Genomic DNA, 22607 nt, shown 5'->3' with positions numbered 1-22607 from the left:
CAGACTTTCCTCGGACAAAATCTTTGGATTTAATGTTGTCCATAACACCCATATATTTTTTAAATGAATCTTCTAAATAACCACAAATGTTTTCCCCACTAGAGGACTATTTAAACGTTTTTATATCATTAATAAAACAACAAGTAGCTAAATTGGTAATAGTTTAATCCGTTTCCCTCGTTGATATGTGGTTGTACAGAGCGAGGCGCGCTCCCGCTACTGGGGATGCATATTCCTGCAGGAATTCCTGCGGTCCGCTAATCCGTGACCTCTGCATTAAACCGAAGCCAAAAGTAACGAGTAACGGTTGTTTTAAAAATGTAAGGAATAGAAAGTACAGATACTCGTGTGAAAATGTAATAAGTAGAAGTCAGAAGTATGAAGAAAAATAAGTAATGGAGTAAAGTATAGATACCTAAAAAGTGTACTTAAGTACAGTAACGAAGTATTTGTACTTCGTTACTTGACACCTCTGTTTTCTTGGGGTTGTACTCATCATTCTTCTTCCTCCAAACATGACGAGTAGAGTTTGAACCAAAAAGTTCTTTTTTTGTCTCATCAGACCACATGACCTTCTCCCATTCCTCCTCTGGATCATTCAGATGGTCATTTGCAAACATCAGACGGGCTTTAACATGCGTTGGCTTGAGGAAGGGCACCTTGCATGCACTGCAGGATTTTAATCCTTGACGACGTAGAGTGTTACTGATTGTTTTCTTTGAGACTGTGGTCCCAGCTCTATTCAGGTCATTGACCAGGTCCTGCCGTGTAGTTCTGGGCTCATTCCTCACCTTCCTCAAGATCAATGATGCTCCTTGAGGTGAGATCTTGCATGGCGCCCCAGACCGAGGGAGATTTTCTGTTATTTTGTATTTCTTCCATTTTCTAATAATTGCACCAACTGTTGTTGCCTTCTCACCAAGCTGCTTGCCTATTGTCCTGTAGCCCATCCCAGCCTTGCGCATGTCTACAATTTTATCCCTGATGTCCTTACAAAGCTCTCTGGTCTTGGGCCTTGTGGAGATGCTGGAGTGTGATTGATTGAGTGTGTGGACAGGTGTCTTTTATACAGGTAACCAGTTCAAACAGGTGCAGTTAATACAGGTAATGAGAGGAGAACAGGAGGGCTTCTTAAAGAAGAACTAACATGTCTGTGAGAGCCAAAATTCTTACTGGTTGATAGATGATCAAATACTTATTTCACACAATAAAATGGAAATTTATTATTTAAAAATCATACATTGAATTTTTCTGGATTTTTGTTTTAGATTCCATCACTCACAGTTGAAGAGTACCTATGATAAAAATTAGTCTTCTACAAGCTTAGCAAGAAAACCTGAAAAATCAACAGTGTATCAAATACTTGTTCTCCCCATTGTGTATATATATATGTATATATACTAGTGTTGCGCCGATGCCATTTTTTGGCCCCGATACCCGATACCTGGCTGTGCAGTATCGGCCGATACCGATGCCATAATAATGTAAAATAATTGCCATCATGGCTTTGTCGAGCTGCTGCCTACTTTTGTGAAGCAGGAAAAAATCTAATACAGAGTGAATCCAGTAGAACTTTTTATTGCCTACCAGGAATGGGTGACAATAGTTGAATAAACTTATGGCTCTCAAAATGGTATTGGTGCCCTATTTGTTGGTACTCGCTGATACCAATACCACCATTTTAGGGCAGTATCGGGGCCCCGTCCGATACTGGTATCGGTATCGGTGCAACACTAATATATACATGATAGAAAGTTGTGAAGTACTTTTAGCTTCATTTAGTGTCTGTTTCTAATAGTGCTTGCTTCAATGTTGTTGAGGAAATTTGCTTACAACTTACTGAAATTTGCTTTATTTTTATTATAGAACATGATGTCAGAACGCAGGAACGCCATGGCGCGACGTATAATCAGCAAGCCTGTGAGTTTGTATTTTTGATTATTTCAGGGATGTTCTGATTCTAAAAAAAGCTTTATTTATGCTGGATGATATATATATATATATATATATATATATATATATATATATATATATATATATATATATATATATATATATATATATATATATATATATATATAGATATATATATATCTCACACCTTAACAATAGGCTTGAATATAACAGAATGACCAGACACTAAAATTTTTATATTAAATATGAAAGTTTATTAAACAACATAAATTTATTCTTTCTTACTGTCATGATTTTATGAAGGGCTCTGACCCACATGCAGAAAACCAATACAGAGAGACCAGGGCAAAGTTTATTGAGAAGGTTGTGCTGAATCCAGTGTAGCTCTGAACACTGCTCAACCGGAACTGGAAAGTGAGGGGAAGACACTGCGGTTAGTTCAGGCTCAGTGGGAAATTTGATTCTCGAACTTGAAGAGGAGAAATAGGTTGCAGACTCATGTTCCAGCAAATGGTTGACGCTTATGACTCCAGTCGGTGTGGGGGGGGTGTTCCAGTGTTTGTCTTGTTCGATGGAGGGCGGACAGGGTTTACCCGGGATGCGGTTGTTTGAAGGTGAACAGAGAAGCTGACTGCCAATTAGATTTTCTGCGGTACTTGAACGGGTTGTTGTGGAGATGAATCTCTTGCTCAGAGAGAAGCCCCAGACGATCCTTGGGGGAAAGGGTTGATCAGACCCACAACCTAGTATCCTCATCTCAGCTTGATTCTCAGAAGATCCTTCCAGGGGAGAGAAGGTCCAAAACATCCAGTTTGCAGGATGACTTCCTGCCAAGAGGCAAAGACAAAAACAATGAGGTTAAAACTCAGGTAAACAAAAACTCAGTTTGACTCAGCCAAACTCAGCTTGGCTAGAGTACCCAAAACTGGCAAACACTGTGGCGTAGAGGTAGTGGTAGTCAGCAGCTTAAGAGCACTTCGTTAACGAGGTAACCCTCCGCAGGTGTGTGAGGAGGCGAACCAGGACCAGGCGCCGCCTGGTGGAGGAAGGAAGACAAACACAAACCACACAGACTGGAGTCCTAACTCTTACTTTGATGCTGCTGAAAAGAAATGGAGCCAAAGAACATTTCACTTATAGCATGACAATAATGCTTGTTTCTCTTCTAAAATTTAATTGGTTAGAAATCATTCTGGGAACAATTCAGTCTAAAATTTACAGAAATGAAGCTAGAACAATTTGACTACAAATTGTTTTGACTTAAAATAAGATGCATTAGGTGTCCATCCAAAATAAGGTTAACATCCTAATGAGATCTCAGTGTCTTTTTTTTTAGGCGGGTCATTAAAAAAGGTGAGATTGATCCTGGCAGATCCAGCCCAACCTCTGCATGAGGCGGTTAAACTGCTTCATTTTAGACAGATATGTTTTTAAGAAATAAAGGTGAATAGACTAAATAATTCAATGCAGCAGTGATTTGATTTGGTGAATAATATAAATTGAACTGTGTGTGTTTGGTGTCCGGCATTAAATCTCTTTCCTGAAGATATTTGTGTTATCGCTGCAGGCAGTTGTAAATATTTGCTTTGTTCAAAAATAAAGTTATGAGTTTCGTTGCTGGAGTTCCTCCTTAATTACAATCCTTTGAGTCAATTTATAATGTCAGTATTTTCCATATATTTTACGGTCTTGACTTTTACTTTAGTGCTAAAATATTGAAATATTTTTTACATTAAAACTATGAACAATAATTCCAATTTTCGTCTTCCCTTCTGTGCTTGAGAAGATTGCAGGGTCTTAATAACAGATCTTTCGATTTAGTAAATAATCCTATCATCTGAATGATTAACCTGCACTGCAGCTTAACTGCTAACATATTTTTTGAATAGAGCTAGTTCCGCAAAGTTATTTAGATTTGTAATTAATGTAGAACAATATACTACATTTTTTAATAGTTTATTCATGTATTCATTTATTCAAGATAAGAATAGATAAGTTTATCAAATAAACATTTATATATATAAGTTGTGTAACCCAATGGTGTTCCTTACCTTGGTGGTTCTTTTAAGTTTTAATTTAGGCTACTGCCTCATTGATGAAATTGCAGATAGTCATTCATTTTATTTTAGAGTTTGTATAAAACAGCAGAAACATTTAATGTATTTTTGGTCTTTTAGCCTCTCAACAGCAGCTGCCGGCATCACTACTAGATTCTATTATAGAGAACAAAAAGCCAGAACCAGGAAGAGGCTGGAATTTAAAGACAATTTTTGGAGGTAAGATTTTTGGATCAGTGACCAACTTCACCAGGAAAAGGGGAAAATTACATTGAATCAGAAATTTGAGGTACAACGGTGATCTATTGAATAATTCATTAAGGTTTAGAAAGAGGGGAAGAAATCATGCACTGAAATAGTGCAAGCACACCAGTTGTGGTTTACCAAGTTAAATTCTGGCAAATAATTATGTTGATGAGAAAAAAATATGATTCTGAAAAAAAGGTTAAATGGAATGTTACAAATTGCTGAATGATTAAAGGTGCTAAATTTAAAAAACCTTTCAGACACCTTATAGGCTAAACAAACCAAAGAAGTTTCCATATGAGACTCTAGAGCTTTACAAGTAGCATTAGACAGGCCCCTTTTATATCAGGAAAGTCCCTGAAGAATATATGAAAAAAAAGAACATAACCAAGGGACAATCATTACAACATGAAAAATGCTCATGCTGCAAGACATAAATGGCTATTTAATACCATTTCACAGTTTTTTTTTTTTGCATAAATAGGTTGTGAAGGAATCAAATGTTGAGGAGATAGAGGCAGCTGAAAATAAACCAAAGAAGGGAAACACTTCTTTAACCTAACTATTAAACAGAGGTGGATGGATGTTACTGCTTCACTGCTCTGGAACAAACTTCCAGACCACTGTAAAAGTGCTGAAAGCCTGAGTTCTTTAAAGTCAAAGTTAAGTTTTGACTGTAGAAGTTAAACTCTTAACTGAGGTATTATTGGTTTAAGGTCGTTGTCCAACTGGTGGATATGTCTTACTACCTGCTTTTATCAGGTTTTTATCTTTAATTGCTTTTATTCTGCTTTTATTTTCCTTTCATTTTATTATTTTAAATTTCTCAAGGTTTGTAGAGTTTGTATTTGCATAAATAGGTTGTAAGGGAGCCAAATGTAGAGAAAAAAATAGCAGTTGAAAATAAAACACTCATAATAACCAGCATCCATACAATAAGTGATCTGAATTAGAACACAAGAGGAACAACTCTTAACCATGTACAACAACTGAAGTACCTTAATCAAGACTGAACCTATAGTGAAAGATACGTCGATGTCAACCTCACTTCTAAGATAGAAGCATGGATGGATAGAGGAGAAAAACATTATTCCCAAGTAAAAATCAAACCCTTAAACATGTTTTCACTTCCTAGAATTAGAATAATGTATTACACACAATATAAACCATGCGCAGATTCTGGTAAATAAATGATTGACATAAAAAAAAAAAAAAAATGCATTTATCCTCACTAGATGGAAAATAATGGAGTCAAGCTTCAGTACAAACAAGAAATTTAACTTACAAATAAACTATGTTTTTTTTTTCTGCTGCATTAAAACAATATCAAACAATTGGATTCGATCTTTGGTGAAGTTAGGTTTGGAGAAGCCAAAAGTACTCTAGTTAAAGAAAAAGGTATGTTATAGTAGTAGGACTAAAACTACTAGTACGTAGTTTTCAAAGACTTACTGAAATGAATTTAGGTTTCAGATGTGTTCTATTCTAACAGTCTTTGCAGAGCCCTAGATTAGTTGCTTTATTTTATAAGTGGGCAACATTAACAAACATATCCTAATTTTCCTGCTACTATTGTTTAGCATTGGCTTGATTTAGGATTGCTGCAATTTTATTTATGATTTATTTATGAATAATATATCATGATGGCATGCAGTCTGTATGAAAAAGCAGCTATAACAAACACAAACTCGAATCCTAAACTCTGAATTGATGCAGCCTCTGAGTTTTCGGTTTCACAAATGCTGCTGTGAGTTCAATCAACTCTAAGTAGGTCCACTCAGAGGTGAGCACATGCACAACAAGTATAACAGTCATCATCAGTAGAACCCTGATTCCACGAGTCACCATGACGAAATGCAAAAGGAAGTGTCTATTTCACCAAACTGGAACTGAAGATTATAAGGAAGAAATGAAAAAAAAGGAGAATGTGTTGAAAACACAGAAAAACAGCGCTAAAGCTGCAAAGGAGAGGAAGATGGTGAAGGAGAAGATTGCTGCTCAAGTTAATGTTTAAGTTTATATGAAGGCAAAAGGCCATTTCAACATTTATCAATAGCGCTCTCCTCTTAGTTGTTCCATTTTTAAATAACTGAAATAGGTGAAAATACAAGTCCTAGTTTGAACCAGAGGTGGGCAATTTATTCAGTTACCTTTACTTTAGTAATTTTGAAAATAAATTACGCTTAGGAGTAGTTTTACACCATTGTATTTTAGTGCTACTCTTACTTAGAACTGTAATAACAGATTTTCCAAACTACATTTTAGAAGGTATGTAGTTTTCTAATTATTTAATTAGATCCTCGTCTACAGAAGAGGCTATGTTTGTGTTTTTAACATCTAATATCTCTGACAGACCTAGTAAAAAAAATTTTCTTCATTCATAATGTTTGCACAAAATCATGAGACTCTGAGTCTCTGTCTCCACTGAAGCTGAGGAAACTCTCTTGGTGAAGTGCAAACTTAAGAGTTTCCATCATTTCAGGTTTAGAAAATTTAGTTTTCAGTAAACTTGCTTTGTCAAACAGATCCGTGGTCTTTATAATGAGCCAACTAAAGCTATCTATGTGTCTCTTAGTCCCTCCAAAGCCACAGCTACCATCAGTTCAGGTACCTAACAGGGAGGCAGAAAAGAAAAAACCAACCAGAAACTGGAGAAACTTCTTTTCAAAGTGGGCAGGTAAGATTCTGACATCTGAAAATATAATGACAAAGGTATTTAAAGGTATATTGTATACACTGTCACTTTATATTGCAGGTATTAGTATTAGAAATTCCATAACTGAAACAAAGCTAAGTGTTAGCTTTCTTTCTTCCCAGTCGTCATAGTGTTTTTAAATGAAAGTAATTTTTCTTATTGGTCAAAATTAGATTCACTGTTTTCTATTTTAGCACATTTTTTTTTTATAAAGGTTCATTTTAACAAATTAGGATATTGGGAAATGTTTTGCATCATTGTCACTCATTTTAGAAATGCAAACTGATATTATAAACATTGAATACACAGAAAAATGCGGCAGCAGATGATAATATGGAGGGTGGGTCATAGTTTTCTTTATTCTAGAAGGCTGTTCTCCTGATTTGCTGATGAAGGTTCCCAGTCATCCAGGTCATAGTCATTCCATAAAAATTCAAAAAATATCCACTGGACTTGGTTTCCAAGATTTAAAGACGTTTCGCCACCTCTCCAGGAAGCTTTCTCAATTCAAATGTCTGGATCCGCAGTTAGTTTGAGTCTTATGTAGACAAAGCCTTGTATCGCTTGGAAACATGCAAATGGTAACCGATGAATGGGTCATTTGGTTCCATCGTTAGCCTGTAATATCTGAACCTGTCTATGATTCTAGGGGTCGGTCGTTAAAGGGGGGGATTGCCATTAAGGGGGGGATTGTCTCCTGTAATACCTGAAACCTGTCTATGATTTTTAAGGGTTGGTCGTTAAGGAGGTATTGTTCACCGGCTGGAGCGGGTAGGTGATGGGGTGGGGGGGTTCGGTGATATCTGGAAGGGATCATGTCTATGATTGAATTGTATGTTTTTGGAAGCTGGAATCTGAGTCCACCACCTCTGTTTAAAGTTGGGTTTTCTCTCTTCACATAGATGGCTTCCTTCACGTCCCTCTCAAACCACCTATTTTCTTTATCCAGAATGTGAACATTCTGGTCCTCAAAAGAATGTCCTTTGTCCACAAGGTGTAGGTGTACTGCGGAGTCTTGTCCAGAGGAGGGCGCTCTTCTGCGTTGGGCCATGCGTCTGTGGAGAGGTTGTTTTGTTTCGCCAATATAAAGATCAGAGCATTCCTCGCTGCACTGAACAGCATACACCACTCCGCTCATATTCGGTCTGGGGGTTTTATCTTTAGGATGCACTAGCCTCTGTTTAAGGGTTTGGTTTGGCTTGAAATGTACTGGTATCTTGTGTTTGGAGAAAATCCTCTTGAGCTTTTCAGACACTCCAGCAACATAAGGGATTGTGATGTTTTTGCGTTTCACGCAACAAAAGACAGCGATGAGAAAACTAAACGCAACCTCTCCACAGACGCATGGCCCAACACAGAAGAGCGGCCTCCTCTGGACAAGACTCCGCAGTACACCTACACCTTGTGGACAAAGGACATTCTTTTGAGGACCAGAATGTCCATATTCTGGATAAAGAAAATAGGTGGTTTGAGAGGGACGTGAAGGAAGCCATCTATGTTAAGAGAGAAAAACCAACTTTAAACAGAGGTGGTGGATTCCAGCTTCCAAAAACATACAATTCAATCATAGACATGATCCCTTCCAGATATCACCGAACCCCCCACCCCATCACAGAGGAACGAGGGACCTACCCGCTCCAGCCGGTGAACAATACCTCCTTAACGACCGACTCTTAACAATCATAGACAGGGTTCAGGTATCACAGGAGATAATCCCCCCCTTAACGACAATCCCCCCCCTTTAACGACCGACCCTCAGAATCATAGACAGGTTCAGATATTACAGGCTAACGATGGAACCAAACGACCCATTCATCGGTTACCATTTGCATGTTTCCAAGCGATACAAGGCTTTGTCTACATAAGACTCAAACTAACTGCGGATCCAGACATTTGAATTGAGAAAGCTTCCTGGAGAGGTGGCAAAACGTCTTCAAATCTTGGAAACCAAGTCCAGTGGATATTTTTTGAATTTTTTATGGAATGTTCTCCTGATTTGGCTATCAATATCCCTGCATGTTTCCATGAATGTGTAATGATTTTCACATGGCAAAAAATTATCCGGAGTCAGTACAGCAGTCCAACCTTACTTTCCTAAACATGAGAGGGTTTCTTACTGCTGGCCTGAACAAAAGCTGGGAGCTGCAATTACACTGAGTCTCTGACTCCTCTTCTCTAGGAGTCCTTGCTCAGTCACTTTTAAATAAAAATCCATGCCAGAGTGTTATTTGGGGTTTTTATAACTAATATTTTATTTTAAGTAGCTTTGATTTTTTTATTATGATATTTTTATTCATTTTATTCATTTTACTGTTTTTCTAAATAAAAGGATGTTCCTATTTTAAGATGTAATGGAACAAATCGGATCTTTCTGTATGCAGAGAAGTATAAATATCTGCGTAGCAAAAATTTACAGACTTGTAACAAGGGACGGAAACACCTCACTCCTGAGATGTCTGTATCCGATCTGACATTCATATGTCAGATGTGAACTATCGCAAAACTTCTTGAGATTAAATTATTATGTCGGAACTACGGATAAGAAGCAATAGCAAAATTTAGGGTCTATCCACTCAATAATTTTTTCCTAAGGTGAAATGACTCAAAACAGAGGGACCCAGTATTCAGGCAAGACAGACAGTGGGATAACTTAAAAAGGGTTTACTTAAAATGACCAGCTGCAGATCTGTGGTATCAGCGTTCAAGGTAGGAACCACAACAGAAGAGGTTATTCACCATGATAATCTGACACAGGATGATTACGAATGCATGAGTCTATCACCTGGTTAGACAGTTCAGTCCGTGCCAAGAGAACAGTGATGATACCAGCCGGTCGGCTGACAAGACGCAGCGAACACTGCCAGAGAGTTCCAGATGATGAAACCTAGAAGGATACAGAACTGGCAGGAGGTCAGATCCAAGCAGACGAAGGAAGTCAGGCTAACCCACAGGGCAATGTCAGAAGGCAGATCCAGGTTCAGTCCACAAGAAGAATCCAACAGGAGTCCGGAGATAGGTCAGGCAAACAGATCAGACAGGAGCAGGCAGGCTCAAGGTCTGAATACAAAAACAGGTTAAGATCAGACAATCAGAACGCTATTAGAAATGCTAGAAAAACTCTCAGACCAAAGGCTCAAGAATAATATGGCACAGATGGCTGGGACCAAGCAGCTTAATTAGAGGCAGGAGCAGTTGGATCAGATGAGCAGTAAAATGATACCTGGCAGAGTTTGCCAGGTGAATGAAATGAGCAATTAAGCCAGCCATCAGCACCAAGATCATGCCATAGGGCAATATCTGGCTATAAATTGCCCCAGTTATCCATGTGCATTTAAAGAGTAGCATTCAGAAACAACCTTCTTGATAGCTGGAAAATGTCTTTCTGCCCATCTGTTCATCTCATTATTGGATGTCATTATATATAACAAAAACTAAAATTAATTAAGCTTTCTGGGCCCTATTTCACAAAACAGGGTTTTTGGTTACACACAGTATGTTCTGGGGCAAACCCCTGTATACCCTGACCATTCTGTTTCATGAAAGTAGGAAGAATTTACCCTGACTAAAATTCTGACAATAAATTATTGTAAGAAGCAACTCTATTCAGTTAAGTTTATGTACTTAAAATATTAGTAAAGTGTATCTGTTAGTTATTATATTATTTATTATACTTACTTAAACACGGTGTCTATATAAAACACAGTGTTTAATCTAACTCTGAATAAAGAATGCAATGCAGTTCTATTTCAAATGTTTCAGAAATAGCAAACAGCAACCTCCCAGTTGTGTCTTTTGCAGGCGTATAGAGCCTGTTGTTTTTTCCTCCTCTGTTTTACTGAGTGGTACTGCACTGAGCAGAGACCAAGTGAAAGTCATTGTCCTTCTCCTGGGCTTCAAGTGCTGGTTTAGAACAAGTGCACTTGGTGAGGGGCAGAGCGAACCGCAGCCAGGAAGGAAGCTGAAACACTTCTTTAAACCAACAATGGTGGACAGATGTTACTGATTATAATTCAGGTAATTTCCTACCTAATATATCAAGGTGAATTTTAAATGATTGTGCAGTATAAATAAAGGTGCCTTGCCTAACTCTTAATTTTGAAAGGTTAATAACCTATCACCCCTTAATAACCCAACAAATATAGAGGAACAGTTTCAGTTTTGGTCATTTTGGTTGTTTCTCTGACTTTTTCATATTTCCTTTATCTTATGCCACAGTTGATGTAGAGAATCCAAGCGACATCAGAATTGTTCTGATTGGGAAGACTGGCAGCGGGAAGAGCTCATCAGGAAACACTATCCTGGGAAAAAACCATTTGAAGCCAGATCAAGTCAGAGATCAGTCACAAAGAAATGTGTTAAGACAAAGACTGAAGTAGATGGTCGTTCAGTTTATGTGGTCGACACACCAGGTCTTTTTGACACCAGTTTGAGCCTCGAGGAGATCCAGGAGGAGTTGGTGGGGTGTATTAATTATGTGGCTCCAGGACCCCATGTTTTCCTGCTGGTTATACGGATTGGAAGATTCACATCAGAGGAGATACAGACATTAGAAAATATCAAAAAAATATTTGGGAAAAATTCAGAAAAGTTCACCATTGTTCTTTTAACTGGAGGAGATTCTTTGGAAGAAGAGGGTTCCACAGTTAAAGATTACATTAAAAATGAAAGTGAAGATTCTTTCAAGAAGCTGATTAAAGACTGTGGAGGAAGATACCATTTGTTTAACAATAAGGATCCAGCCAACCGTACTCAGGTCAGAGAGCTGATCAAAAAGATCGACACCATGGTGAAGGAAAATGGAGGAAGCTGCTTCACCAATGAGATGCTGCAAGAGGCCCAGGCTGCTATACAAAAGAATATGAAGAATATTCTTAAAGAGAGAGAAGAAGAAATTAAGACAAAAGTTGAAGAACTTGAAATAGACCATGAAGCAGAAATTGAGGTCTTGAAAAGAAGACTTGAAAAAGAGAGAGCAGAAAATGAACTTAAGAAAAAATATATGCTGGAAATGGAGGAAAAGATCAAGCGAGAAAATGAGCAGAGAATGAGAGAGCAGGAATATAGGGAGGAAGAAGAGAGAAGGAGGGAAATGGAAAAAGAAATGGAAAACTTAGTACTGATGGACGAGCTGGTAGCTTTGGAGGAAAAGATGCAATCAGGACTGCAAGATAGAGTAACTGAACAATTCCTGGAAAAAGAAAAACGAGAATTGGAAGAGAAAAAATGGATGATGGAGAAAGAACGACAAGAGTGGTGGGAAAAGAAACGAGAGGAAGAAAAACAGAGGAGGCTGAGAGAGCAGCTGAGAATGAATGAACTGAAAGAGGAATATGAAAAGGCTAAAAGGAATGCAGAAGAGATTCTTAAAGAACAGCATGAAAAGGAGCTCAGACATCTGAAGGAGGAGTACCAGAAAAAACAGGAAGAAATGAAAACTACATTCATTGATGAGGTTAGAAAAGAAGCAGAGAAGAAAGGATTGTCGAAATCTTTCTGGGATTTTCAATCAATCTTCAAACAAGTAGAAAAAAAAATATGCAGTGTCCAATAATCCATCTCTGTGTGACCCGAGCAGGACATGTTACCGCTACATAATCAAACTCTGGTCAGAACAATGACAACTGATAATTATACAAGAACATTAATCATTCTTTCCATACTAATTTAAAAGAAAGGCATGATCAATCTCTGGTTGGTAGAGTAACAGAGCAGGTGGACGACAAACAGCGGCTCTTGCCTTAGCCCTTGTGTCTGGGGTCTGATTCCTTCCTAGAGGTAATTTCCTGCATGTCCTCTGCTCTCTGTCTCCACCTGCTGAGCCTCTGATGAATAAATACATTTAGTGAAAATACAATAAAAGTGGGGTTACTCCATCTTTTCTTTTAATCATGAAACTGATCGACTAAATTTCCAAATGTTTAAAATTCATGTAATTTGATTTCTTTAACATCCATCCAACCATTCATTTTCCGTCACGCTTATCCCTGCGGGGGTTACGAGGGGTCCTGGTGCCTATTTTCAGCTGTCAACGGGAGAAAGGTGGGGTACACCCTGGACAGGTTGCCAGTCCATTGTACTAGAGCCAGAGTACCTGGAGACAACCGATGCATGCTTAGGGAGAACATGAAATATCCATGCAAAAAAGATCACAGGCCAGAAATCAAACCCAGAACCTTCTTTATTTTTATTTACTGTATATTTAGTGAAATAATATGGTGTTTAAAAATTCTTAAAATCCTTATAAATACAAGTATATTTGATTGTTTATGACTATGAAGCTCTTATAATTAAATGCCTAAAACTATTTCAAAAACCATATTAACCTAAGCATATTTTAAATTAGTCATGTAGCCTATGTAGGCCCTTAAGCTGTGTCTCTTATCACTGCAGTAAAATAAAAAATTTGAAAAACTGTTTAGTTTTTGTCCTTTGTGCTGTGTAATTTTTGTAATGAAATTTCAAAAAAGAAAATACTCAAATGTAGTCGACATTATCATGAGGAAAATATTGTGTCATTGCTGAGTTATTGGATCATCCAATAAACTGGTGAAGATTGGCAAGAAGGACACAATAATGGAACAAGCGACACAAAGAGCCAAGAAACGGTGCCCTGCGGAGTCTGATCCACTAATCTACTACTTTGTTTATTCTCTTCACAATAATGTTCTACAACCTTTCAGCTGCTGTGGATTTCTGAGCAGGGGGTTTCTCAATTTAGTTGATATATCATATTTTAAGGAACAATAAAAAGTTTGAAACAGAAATTGTGACATTGTGATTCAGAATAAATATATGTTCAAAGTTAATTTTGTACCTTTATTTTGGTCTTGAATTTAATTTTATGACCTTGTGAAACATATTCTTTTGATAGATTTTGGACTGATAAATAAAAAATATCCTCCTAGGATCAACAATATTTTGTTAGGAGTCTAAAAGCTTATCATTTTAAAGCCCACTCTAACAACCCGTGTATTTGGACAATGGGTCTCATGCAAGAACCGTTTCGTATGAACAAATCCCTCCCTAAATCGAAGTGATTTAGGAGAAAAAGTCTAATTACTTATTTTTGTATATTTTCTAATCTGACTGGTACAAACACATTTATGATGCTCCAGACTTCACGTAGGAGTCTTGCGCAATTAGTCAGCTGGTGTCCAGTTTAACAGGAAGCCATTAAAGAGAGGCTAAGATAGCAGAAATATGATATATCTATTTTTAACTATTATAAAAACTCTGGCTGCAGCATTTTGGATCAGCTGAAGGCTTTTAACTACAGTTTGTGGACTTCCTGATAGTAAAAAATTACAATAGTCCAGCCTTGAAGTAACAAATGCATGGACTAGTTTCTCAGCATCACCCCTGGACAGGATATTTCTAATTTTTGCAATATTCCTCAGATGAAAGAAGGAAATTCTAGAAACCTCTTTGATATGGGATTTAAATGACAGGTCCTGATCAAAAACAACACCAAGATTTTTTACTTTATTATCTGAAATCAGTTTAATCCCATCCAAATGAAGTGACTGACTAATTAGCTTCTTTTTCAAAGACTCTGGTCCAAAGACTATAACTTCTATTTAGTCTGCAATCAGAAGCAGAAAGTTAAGAGTCATCCGGGTTTTTATGTCTTCAAGATATGTCTGTAATCTATGCAATGGGTTACCTTCATCTAGATTTATAGACAGATATAGCTGAGTATCATCAGCATAACAGTTGAAAGTAATTTTATGCTGTCTAATTATTTCGAAAAATATCTAGAAATAAGTAAAGGTTTCTTAAAATTAAGTGTATTTACCCTTAATTTGAGTAGGAAAATACGATGATTTGTAAATGGAATGAGTATTTTACTCCTAAAATAAGATAAATATATAATATGGACTTGAAATTTAACAATGCATTTGTTCTTTCTGATTTTATATGTAAATGTTGATGCAATTTGATTGATTTATCTTTAACGTGATCTAACTAAAATCTGTCAGATACATAAGATTTAAACCAGTGTAGTCCAGTTACCTTAATTCCTACAAATTTAAGGTCTTTCTAAATGAATACTATCAGCAGCTGTATCAAATGCTGCACTCAGATCTTACAGGACAGGTGCAGATTTGAGTCCATTAAGATTTAGCACAATACAAACATGAGATCCAGTGTCTCCAGTTAAGGCTGTTTAAGTTTTATTATACAGCAAAAGAAATCGCCACAATTTGTGTAACAGGTTACAGTATAGTACAAGTTTTTATCACATCCATTACAAAAGCATTTGTATTGTGAAGCTGTTTTTTAAAATACATTTTCAGAAAAGGTTTTTTTCAATAAAAGGTTTTACCCGGTCAATCAATGCACCAACCTCTAAGTTTATCTCTGTAATTTAGAGGAAATGCATCGAATGAGAGAAGCTTCAAGTCATCTGTAAAATATGCAGGATCAATAAGCAGTTAGTTTTAACAGTAGCGCCTGGATTTCTTTGTCTACATAGCTGTCAGGTCTAAGCACCTAAAACATCATACATACATACATACATACAGGGAAAGAAAGCAGGTACAGAGACAATTAATTTAATTTTACTCGCGAGGAGAGTAGGAAGAGACTGCAGAATTTACAAATCTCCAACCCAATCTGCCGGTCTTCAGCTTTCTCCTTGCTATTTATTGAAGTTAGGGGATGTCCCTAATTACACAAGCTGAGGTTTAACTAAGGAAAAGGGAAACAAAATGATCTTACTTTAAACCTCAGCACATATGTTAAAACAAAGCATGTGGTTGTTTTACAATTGAATTGTTCAAAGAACACATGTTTAGAAGAAACAACCCGTCCGTTGCATGACCCTTATCTGGAACGATCTTTAGCAAGAGTTATTAAACAATGAATCGCACATTATACATCATAATGGTTCATTAGTACACAAACCATGAAACACAAACGGAGTATAAATAAAATATTTCTAACAGTAGCTTAGAGACAGTATGGCTATAAAGAGAGCATGAAGGTACTGGCAGCTGTAGCGCAGGTCAGACCTCTGTTCAGGACAATGTCATAACTGAAAAGAGAGCAAGGCCATATGTACCTACTGTGAAAAGAAAACAAAGCAGATCTTAAAGTTAAAAACTGAGAGAAGAAAGATCAGCAAATAAGCCAAATTTGAAAAGCTGTAGATGAAACTGAATTATGGAAAAGTGATCACCAGTGTTGTTTTTGTCAACAATGGTGAATTTCGTTGACACTCCTTTTTTTCATGACCATAACTAGAACTGTCGAGTTAATCATGGATCTTTGAGGAAGAAAACATGACGAAGCATGGGTGTGAGTTTTTGTTTATTGGACGAGAGGGAATAAAAGTTTTAGTGGGTGGTCTGTCATACGTTTAAAAATGCATCATTCGCTGTAAACTGTTAAAAAAGCTAAGCAGTATCAGCTGTGCTGCTGCTTCCTGTTTGGTCACCATTCACTGGTGTGCAGCGGTACATATTTTGCATGATCACAGATGGACCATGGCAGCAGCAGAGGGGGTAAGTTAAGAGTTAACTATATCTTTTGTAGCTACTGGGTCTGAAGTGAGAATAATGCTTTATTAAGTCTAATAAATATTCTGTTATGCAGTTACTTATGGCTTATGGCTTTCACAACTTCCACATGTGAAAAAAACTATACATGTAGTCTACTAGTGGTTCCCAGAATTTCTAAAAGTAGAATGGGAGGCAGATCTTTTAGTTATCAGGCTCCTCTCCTGTGGAACAAACTACCAGTTTTAGTCCGTGAGGCAGACACCCTGTCTACTTTTAAGGCTAGGCTTAAAACTTTCCTTTTTGATAAAGCTTATAGTTAGAGTGGCTCAGGTTATCCTGAGCTATCTCTATAGTTATGCTGCTATAGGCTTAGACTGCTGGAGGACATAGGGACCCCTTTTTCATCATTCCGCTTCATTCTATCTCTATTCTCCCACTCTGCAGAATCTGTGAGTTCAATCTCTAACGTTCTGCTCTCTGTGCTTTTCCTCAGAGTAGCTTTGCCTCGTCTGTTCCTGTTTGGCTGCGACTCCATCCTGGAGAGAAATATCAGCTGTGCTGCTGCCATCAACACCTTTGTTTCTAGATGTGGGAGCCTGGGCTGTTTTCCAGTGTAGTCCTGTTTCTCTGACCATGACTGGCTGGATGTGCTCTCTTCGTCCTCTGGCATGGGAGCTGGCTCACAGCTCCTCTGCCTGGCTGTGTGTTTCCTGGACGGGGCCGCCTTTACAGATGCTATTTTTATATCTGCTTCTGTCTCCTTGAACCCCAGTCAGCCTCAGCAGATGGCCGCTCACACTGAGCCTGGCTCTGCTGGACGTTTCTTCCTGTTAAAAGGGAGTTTTTTTCTCTCCACTGTCGCTACAAGCATGCTTAGTGTGAGGGATTGTATTTGAGTCAATGAGTCGATCCAATCAGCTGGTTTTCCTTAGAACACTTGAATCAATTTGACTGTATGATCTGGTCGAACTGTAAAGGGCCTTAAGATGACTTGTGTTGTGAATTTGGCGCTATATAAATAAACTGAATTGAAAAAATTTATTGAATGTAGTCAAGGTTGATAGAAAGTGTAGTGACTAGTAGTGATAGTGATTTGATAGTCCCGTTGATAGTAGTGACTAACAAATTGCTTCTGATTTTAGTCGCTTCTGGCTGCAGTAAATCCAGGTTGTAACATGCTCAAAAGGCAATGTCCAGACTGGAAGATAACTTAGGGATGCTCCTATTAATTAAACACAAACTAAGTATTGAATGAGATCCAAATTCTTGGGTGGTGGTCTATGGCAGCAAGCAAAAATAATAGCAATATTGATCAATATGTGGATATGATGCAGCAAGAACCAGTATAAAACAGGATGGTAAAAAAAATAAATAAAACATACGCTCCTCACATTGCCCTTACCTTCATACTTATTTAGATTTCCTACACAGCGCCACCAGTGGTGTCATGGAGGGATTAATGGACCTAACCCACATGCAGAACACACACACAGACTGGAATAAAAGTTCAACAGTTTATTGAAACATCAATGAATTATTCAGGCTGATGCAGGGAAACAGATACTGGTCAAACAGAGTTCTCTGCAGATGGGGACAGTTCAGTTAGCAGTCTTCCAGAGAACTTGCAGATTGTGTGTTTGCAGGTCTATACCTGATTAGAGAATGAGCAGAGCGGTGGAAGAGGGGAACCAGGAGGGTCCAGAGGTTGAAGGCAGGCAGAGGGCTAGGCAGAGGCAGGGCAGAGCAGTTAATCTTACTGAGCAGGTTCAGAGCTTCTCTCTCAGCTCTTTCTGAGAGCAGGCAGGCAGGTTTCAGACTGAGTTGGATTTCCAGGGTTCTTCTGAGAACAGACAGCTTGGTTTCACGTTTGAGAAACTCTTCCAGGTTTTCAGGTTTCCAGGCAGGTTCTTCCTGAGAAGCAGAGAGGACAAAAAGCAGATTAGGTTCAGGTACAGGCTCAAGGGGAGTCAGAGATTCAGACAGGCAGGTTGGCTCAGGCTTGCTAACTATAACTGGTTTAACACTCTGGCACTGGAGTGTTGCACTGCCACTGCTTATATGTTGGTCTCCTGATGAGCAGATGAGAAACAGCTGGTGAAGTCAGTTCCAGCTTCAGGAGACCCAGAACACCCTCTGGAGGAGAAAGGCAGACAGAACCCAGAAACCAACAGAAAAACAAACCCCAGGAAGGGATCCTTGGCGCCCTCTGGTGGGCAAGCCTCCGGATCCCAACAAGTGGTAGAGCAAAATATAAACCAGAGTGTCTATTCACATACAAACCAAATACTGCCGACAAACCCCCCAAAATATCGAAACTATATAAGATAGACCCAAACTATCCCAAACACCCTAGCCAAGATCAAGGAGGGAACGATAAGCGCGCCATTTGTCACTAATGATATCTGCTCTTTTCCTGACAAGATGTGCAATCAGGGGGGAAACACAAGATACAGCACTGGCTTTATGGAGCGATTAAATGCAAATGACTCAGCTCTGCCCTGGGAGACAGAGATAAACAGCAGACTGAGAAGCTTCTCCCACTACAGACAGTGAAGACAGGCAGAGCAGCTCGGTGTAAGTAGCCTGAGCTTTGCTAATAAGCATCTTGTATCTTTGTCTTTATGAAAATACACACTAGAGTTCATGGAACATTTAGTCTTCATAATGGCAAAATATTAAGTCTCCTTGTGGGTGTTTAAAAGTTTTTATTTTACGCGTTTTTGCGTGATTATTTACAAATACTTTATCAAATAGCCATATATATTTATTGTAGGGATTCCAAGCTGCTTCGTTGTTTCTTATCTCCTTCCTGCAGCTCCTGAGGGATGGGTGCAGCCTAACTACTTCCAGTCATCAGCTATTGGCCTATTTACCACAAGGCTGAGTCAGACCTTAAGTCAGACCATTTTGAATTGAGAAAGCTTCCTGGATGGGAGGCGAAACGTCTTCAGACTTGGAAAATAAAGTCCAGTGGATTGTTTTTTAAATTTAACTTCTTTTTGGAATGACTATGACCTGGAAAACTGAGAATCTCCACCTGCACCTTCAGTCAGAGCTGAAGTCAGATCTTGAGTCAAACCTGGAGTCAGAGCTGGAGTCAGAGCTGGAGCCCTGGCTTCAACCAACTACAGCTGATTCAAGAATCTCAGTACAAGAAACCTTCCTATTTTGATCTGATCATTCTTAGGTTTCCTGGTTTGATGTGTCCCTCTATAACTTAATCTCTGAACATAGAATCATGTCCCTTTTACAGACCTTTATTATGCATCTACTGAGTATCAGAGACCATTCAATACAGGTAGTGACATTTATGTTTATGTCCTTGTGGATTAGTCTCACCTTAACTCCCTAAACTCTGGTTCAATGGGCTCTAGGCTATTATTACTGTATATTAATTAATGATTATTCAAATTCAACACACTAACTGATCAATAGAATCACAATGATCATAATATTCCATACCATATTGCCCTCAGGAGTTGAATAGGGAAAGAAGAGCTGATGTTTGGGAAATAAATGTTTTTTTATGAATTTAGTACTTCTGTCCTGAGTTTGAGCTCCCACCTTCTGTTCTTAGCTCCTATCCCTTCACATCTGCAGACTCAACAGTAAGATCAGTATCCTGGGTAGGTGCTCCGAAGGTGCTCCAGACTGCTGTTTTGTCGGCCTTTTATTATTCAACAGAAACACTCACTAATGACACTGGGTAAAATTGGGACTACAGCCTTCTGGAAAAGAACTACACAAATAATTGCAAAAGTAAGGAAAAGATGAAAATCTCCTTTAATGAAAACAAAAAACATATGAAGATGTGCACATTAGCATGTGTCACATAGAGTACTCGTCACAAAATAATGTATTTTTGTTTAAATGTAAGAGATATGCTGAGCATATACATCCTGTCATGCAAAGGATTATGGGAAACCATTAAGCTCCCACATGGACATCAGATTTGAACTGTACTGGCTGTAGGAAGCGCCTTACTTCCTGGTGCTAGTTCCTCCCTAACTGTCAGCATTATTTGGACAGTACTTATCATGGTGACCTCTGATGCTCTTCCTCTGTGGTTTAAATTCCTTACAGATTTCAAATATTATATATAATATATATAATATTATATTATATATAATATCATTTGCTCCTTTACTTCTTTTCTGAGGATGTGGCGGAGGATCATTTGTAACTCAGGTGGCAGAGACAGGAAGGGGGTTTGTGTTGTCTATCTCTAGGAAGTAGTGACAGCAGCATAAACAGAGCTGAGGGAAGTCCTGTTTAAGTCCTGCTATAATAGTTTGTAATATGATTGAAGTTTTAATAATATAAGAACAATAAATGTTAATTATGAACAATAAATATTGGAAATTAGTCAGGAAGATCCAGAGATGCTCAAACCATATAAATGAAAGGGAAAACACAGAACATGCAAACCATGTTAGCTTTCAGGTTGCTTATATATTTCCAAATAAACAGTATTTCAGACATATTTTGTTTCATTTTAATGATGAAGTTTAAGACCTTGAACAACAGAGATCTGCCTTTAATTATTTGGTGTCTACATTAATTTTCTTTCTAAATGATTGCATTAAACCATATGGGCTAAAGAAATAGTAAGATTAATAGTAAGAAAATTTATAAAAATTTATAAAAATCCCATTGCTCATTGTATTATTATAATTATAATTAAATTATAATTATTATTATTTTCCTTTTGGTTTCTCTTGAGATTTTTTTGTGTTAACGTGAGAACTTTTATCCAAAAAAAAAACATTTTTATTTATTTTATTTATATAATTTGTTCCATTTGTCAGAAAAAAAGTTTTTTGTACTCTGATTAGATCAATAAAAAATATGATGTAATCACCAGTGGTGGACAATGCACTCATCTATAGTACTTGAGTTAAAGTATTGATTCTCATGGTGAAATTGTACTTAACTAAAAATAAAAGTTGCTACACCCAAGTTAAAGTACTGAAGTACTCACCTTTGTATTAAAAAGTACAAATTAAGTTTTCTAATATCAGAACAGTTCTTAATAATATTCAGAGTAGCTTTATAGAACCTTGTAACTTTCAGAAACCATCTGATGTATTGACGTGTAGAACCGCTCTGCTAGAGATCCTAGATCACCCGATAAAAAAGGGACAGTTTTTATTATTATTATTTCTTATGTAAAAACACAGTTAAAAGAATCTTTATCCTCCTCACACTTAGAATACAGGTTTAAGGTTATATCTATTATCACAAGGAAACTACTCTGCTGTGAGAACTTATTCTACTGAACATCTTGGTCACATGGCAACAACTCAATAAATAAAAATGTAAACTACTAATAATATCTGCCCTAATTTTTTTACATTTGTGGAATGTCTGCAAATCCACTAAACAGTGGCTATCTGCCATATTTTAGTTCTTCTCCCTGGAGGTAGTCACTATCTCCTCAGCATGGCAAAATTCTGCATATGCCTGCTATGAGCTACATTTAACGCAAGTGTGTTGAAAAATAGAGATAACCAGTGTTTTTGAATTTGACAACTGCGTCCTAGAAAGGACCAGGCCCACCTGGACTGGTTCCTTTGTAGGTCGTGAAAATAAGGAGACTGAAAGATTTCCGCTATAGATTCGAACAGGTCCAGCCTTCCCCCGGTGTCACCGCCCCTCTAACAGAATAAACTCTGTCACCTGGCAACCATGACAGTTGATGCACAAAGCAGACGAAGGACGGATGCTGAACTACCTGCTACTGTTCTTTTGTGCTAATTACATTTCAAGTAGCTTCAGCATCAGTACCGTACTCAATAAACCAAACATTAACCACCACATATCTGACTCACTAAACATTTAAAATAACTATTTTCAGTCATTTAAGACAAAACTGTTCACATACTCAAGGAGCTCGGTTCCAGAGCCCTGGCTGTGCGTAGAGGTGAGCCCAACTATTTCTAGCTGGTATCGCTCCACCTCCCGCACAAGTTCGGGCTCCTTCCCCGCCAGTGAGGTGACATTCCACGTCCCCAGAGCCAGTTTAAGCGCCCGCGGATCAGGTCGCCGAGGTCTCCGCCTCTGGCTGCCGCCCAATCCACTTTGCACCGGTCCCTCATGGTTCCCCCTGCAGGTGGTGGGCCCACTGGGGGATGGCCACGCGTCGCTCCTTCGGGCTGGGCCCGGCCGGGTCCCGCGAGGAAGAACCCGACC

At 38.1% G+C, this 22607-nt stretch overlaps 1 protein-coding gene across 1 annotated transcript; it reads left to right on the top strand.

The window, feature by feature from the left end:
- Positions 1-9582: 9582 nt before the first annotated feature.
- On the top strand, positions 9583-13610 carry LOC119782403 (immune-associated nucleotide-binding protein 9-like). Its single transcript, XM_038283353.1, has 3 exons — positions 9583-9618; positions 9801-9967; positions 11137-13610. Exons 1-3 carry the CDS (start codon positions 9583-9585, stop codon positions 12461-12463), a joined length of 1530 nt encoding a protein of 509 aa, XP_038139281.1. The 3' UTR covers positions 12464-13610.
- Positions 13611-22607: the final 8997 nt, after the last annotated feature.

This window comes from Cyprinodon tularosa, unplaced genomic scaffold (assembly GCF_016077235.1).
Source record: "Cyprinodon tularosa strain WSP-4 unplaced genomic scaffold, ASM1607723v1 ctg192, whole genome shotgun sequence".
NCBI lineage: Eukaryota > Metazoa > Chordata > Actinopteri > Cyprinodontiformes > Cyprinodontidae > Cyprinodon > Cyprinodon tularosa.
This window is presented reverse-complemented; position numbering and strand designations above follow the sequence as displayed.

Bases quoted from the DNA above. Each gene is read 5' to 3' on its own strand.
- LOC119782403 (XM_038283353.1), top strand. From the start codon at position 9,583: ATGACCAGCTGCAGATCTGTGGTATCAGCGTTCAAG. The intron at 9,619-9,800 runs GTAGGAACCACA...GATGAAACCTAG, and splicing joins CTGTGGTATCAGCGTTCAAG to AAGGATACAGAACTGGCAGG. The intron at 9,968-11,136 runs GTCTGAATACAA...CAGTTGATGTAG, and splicing joins CAGGAGCAGGCAGGCTCAAG to AGAATCCAAGCGACATCAGA.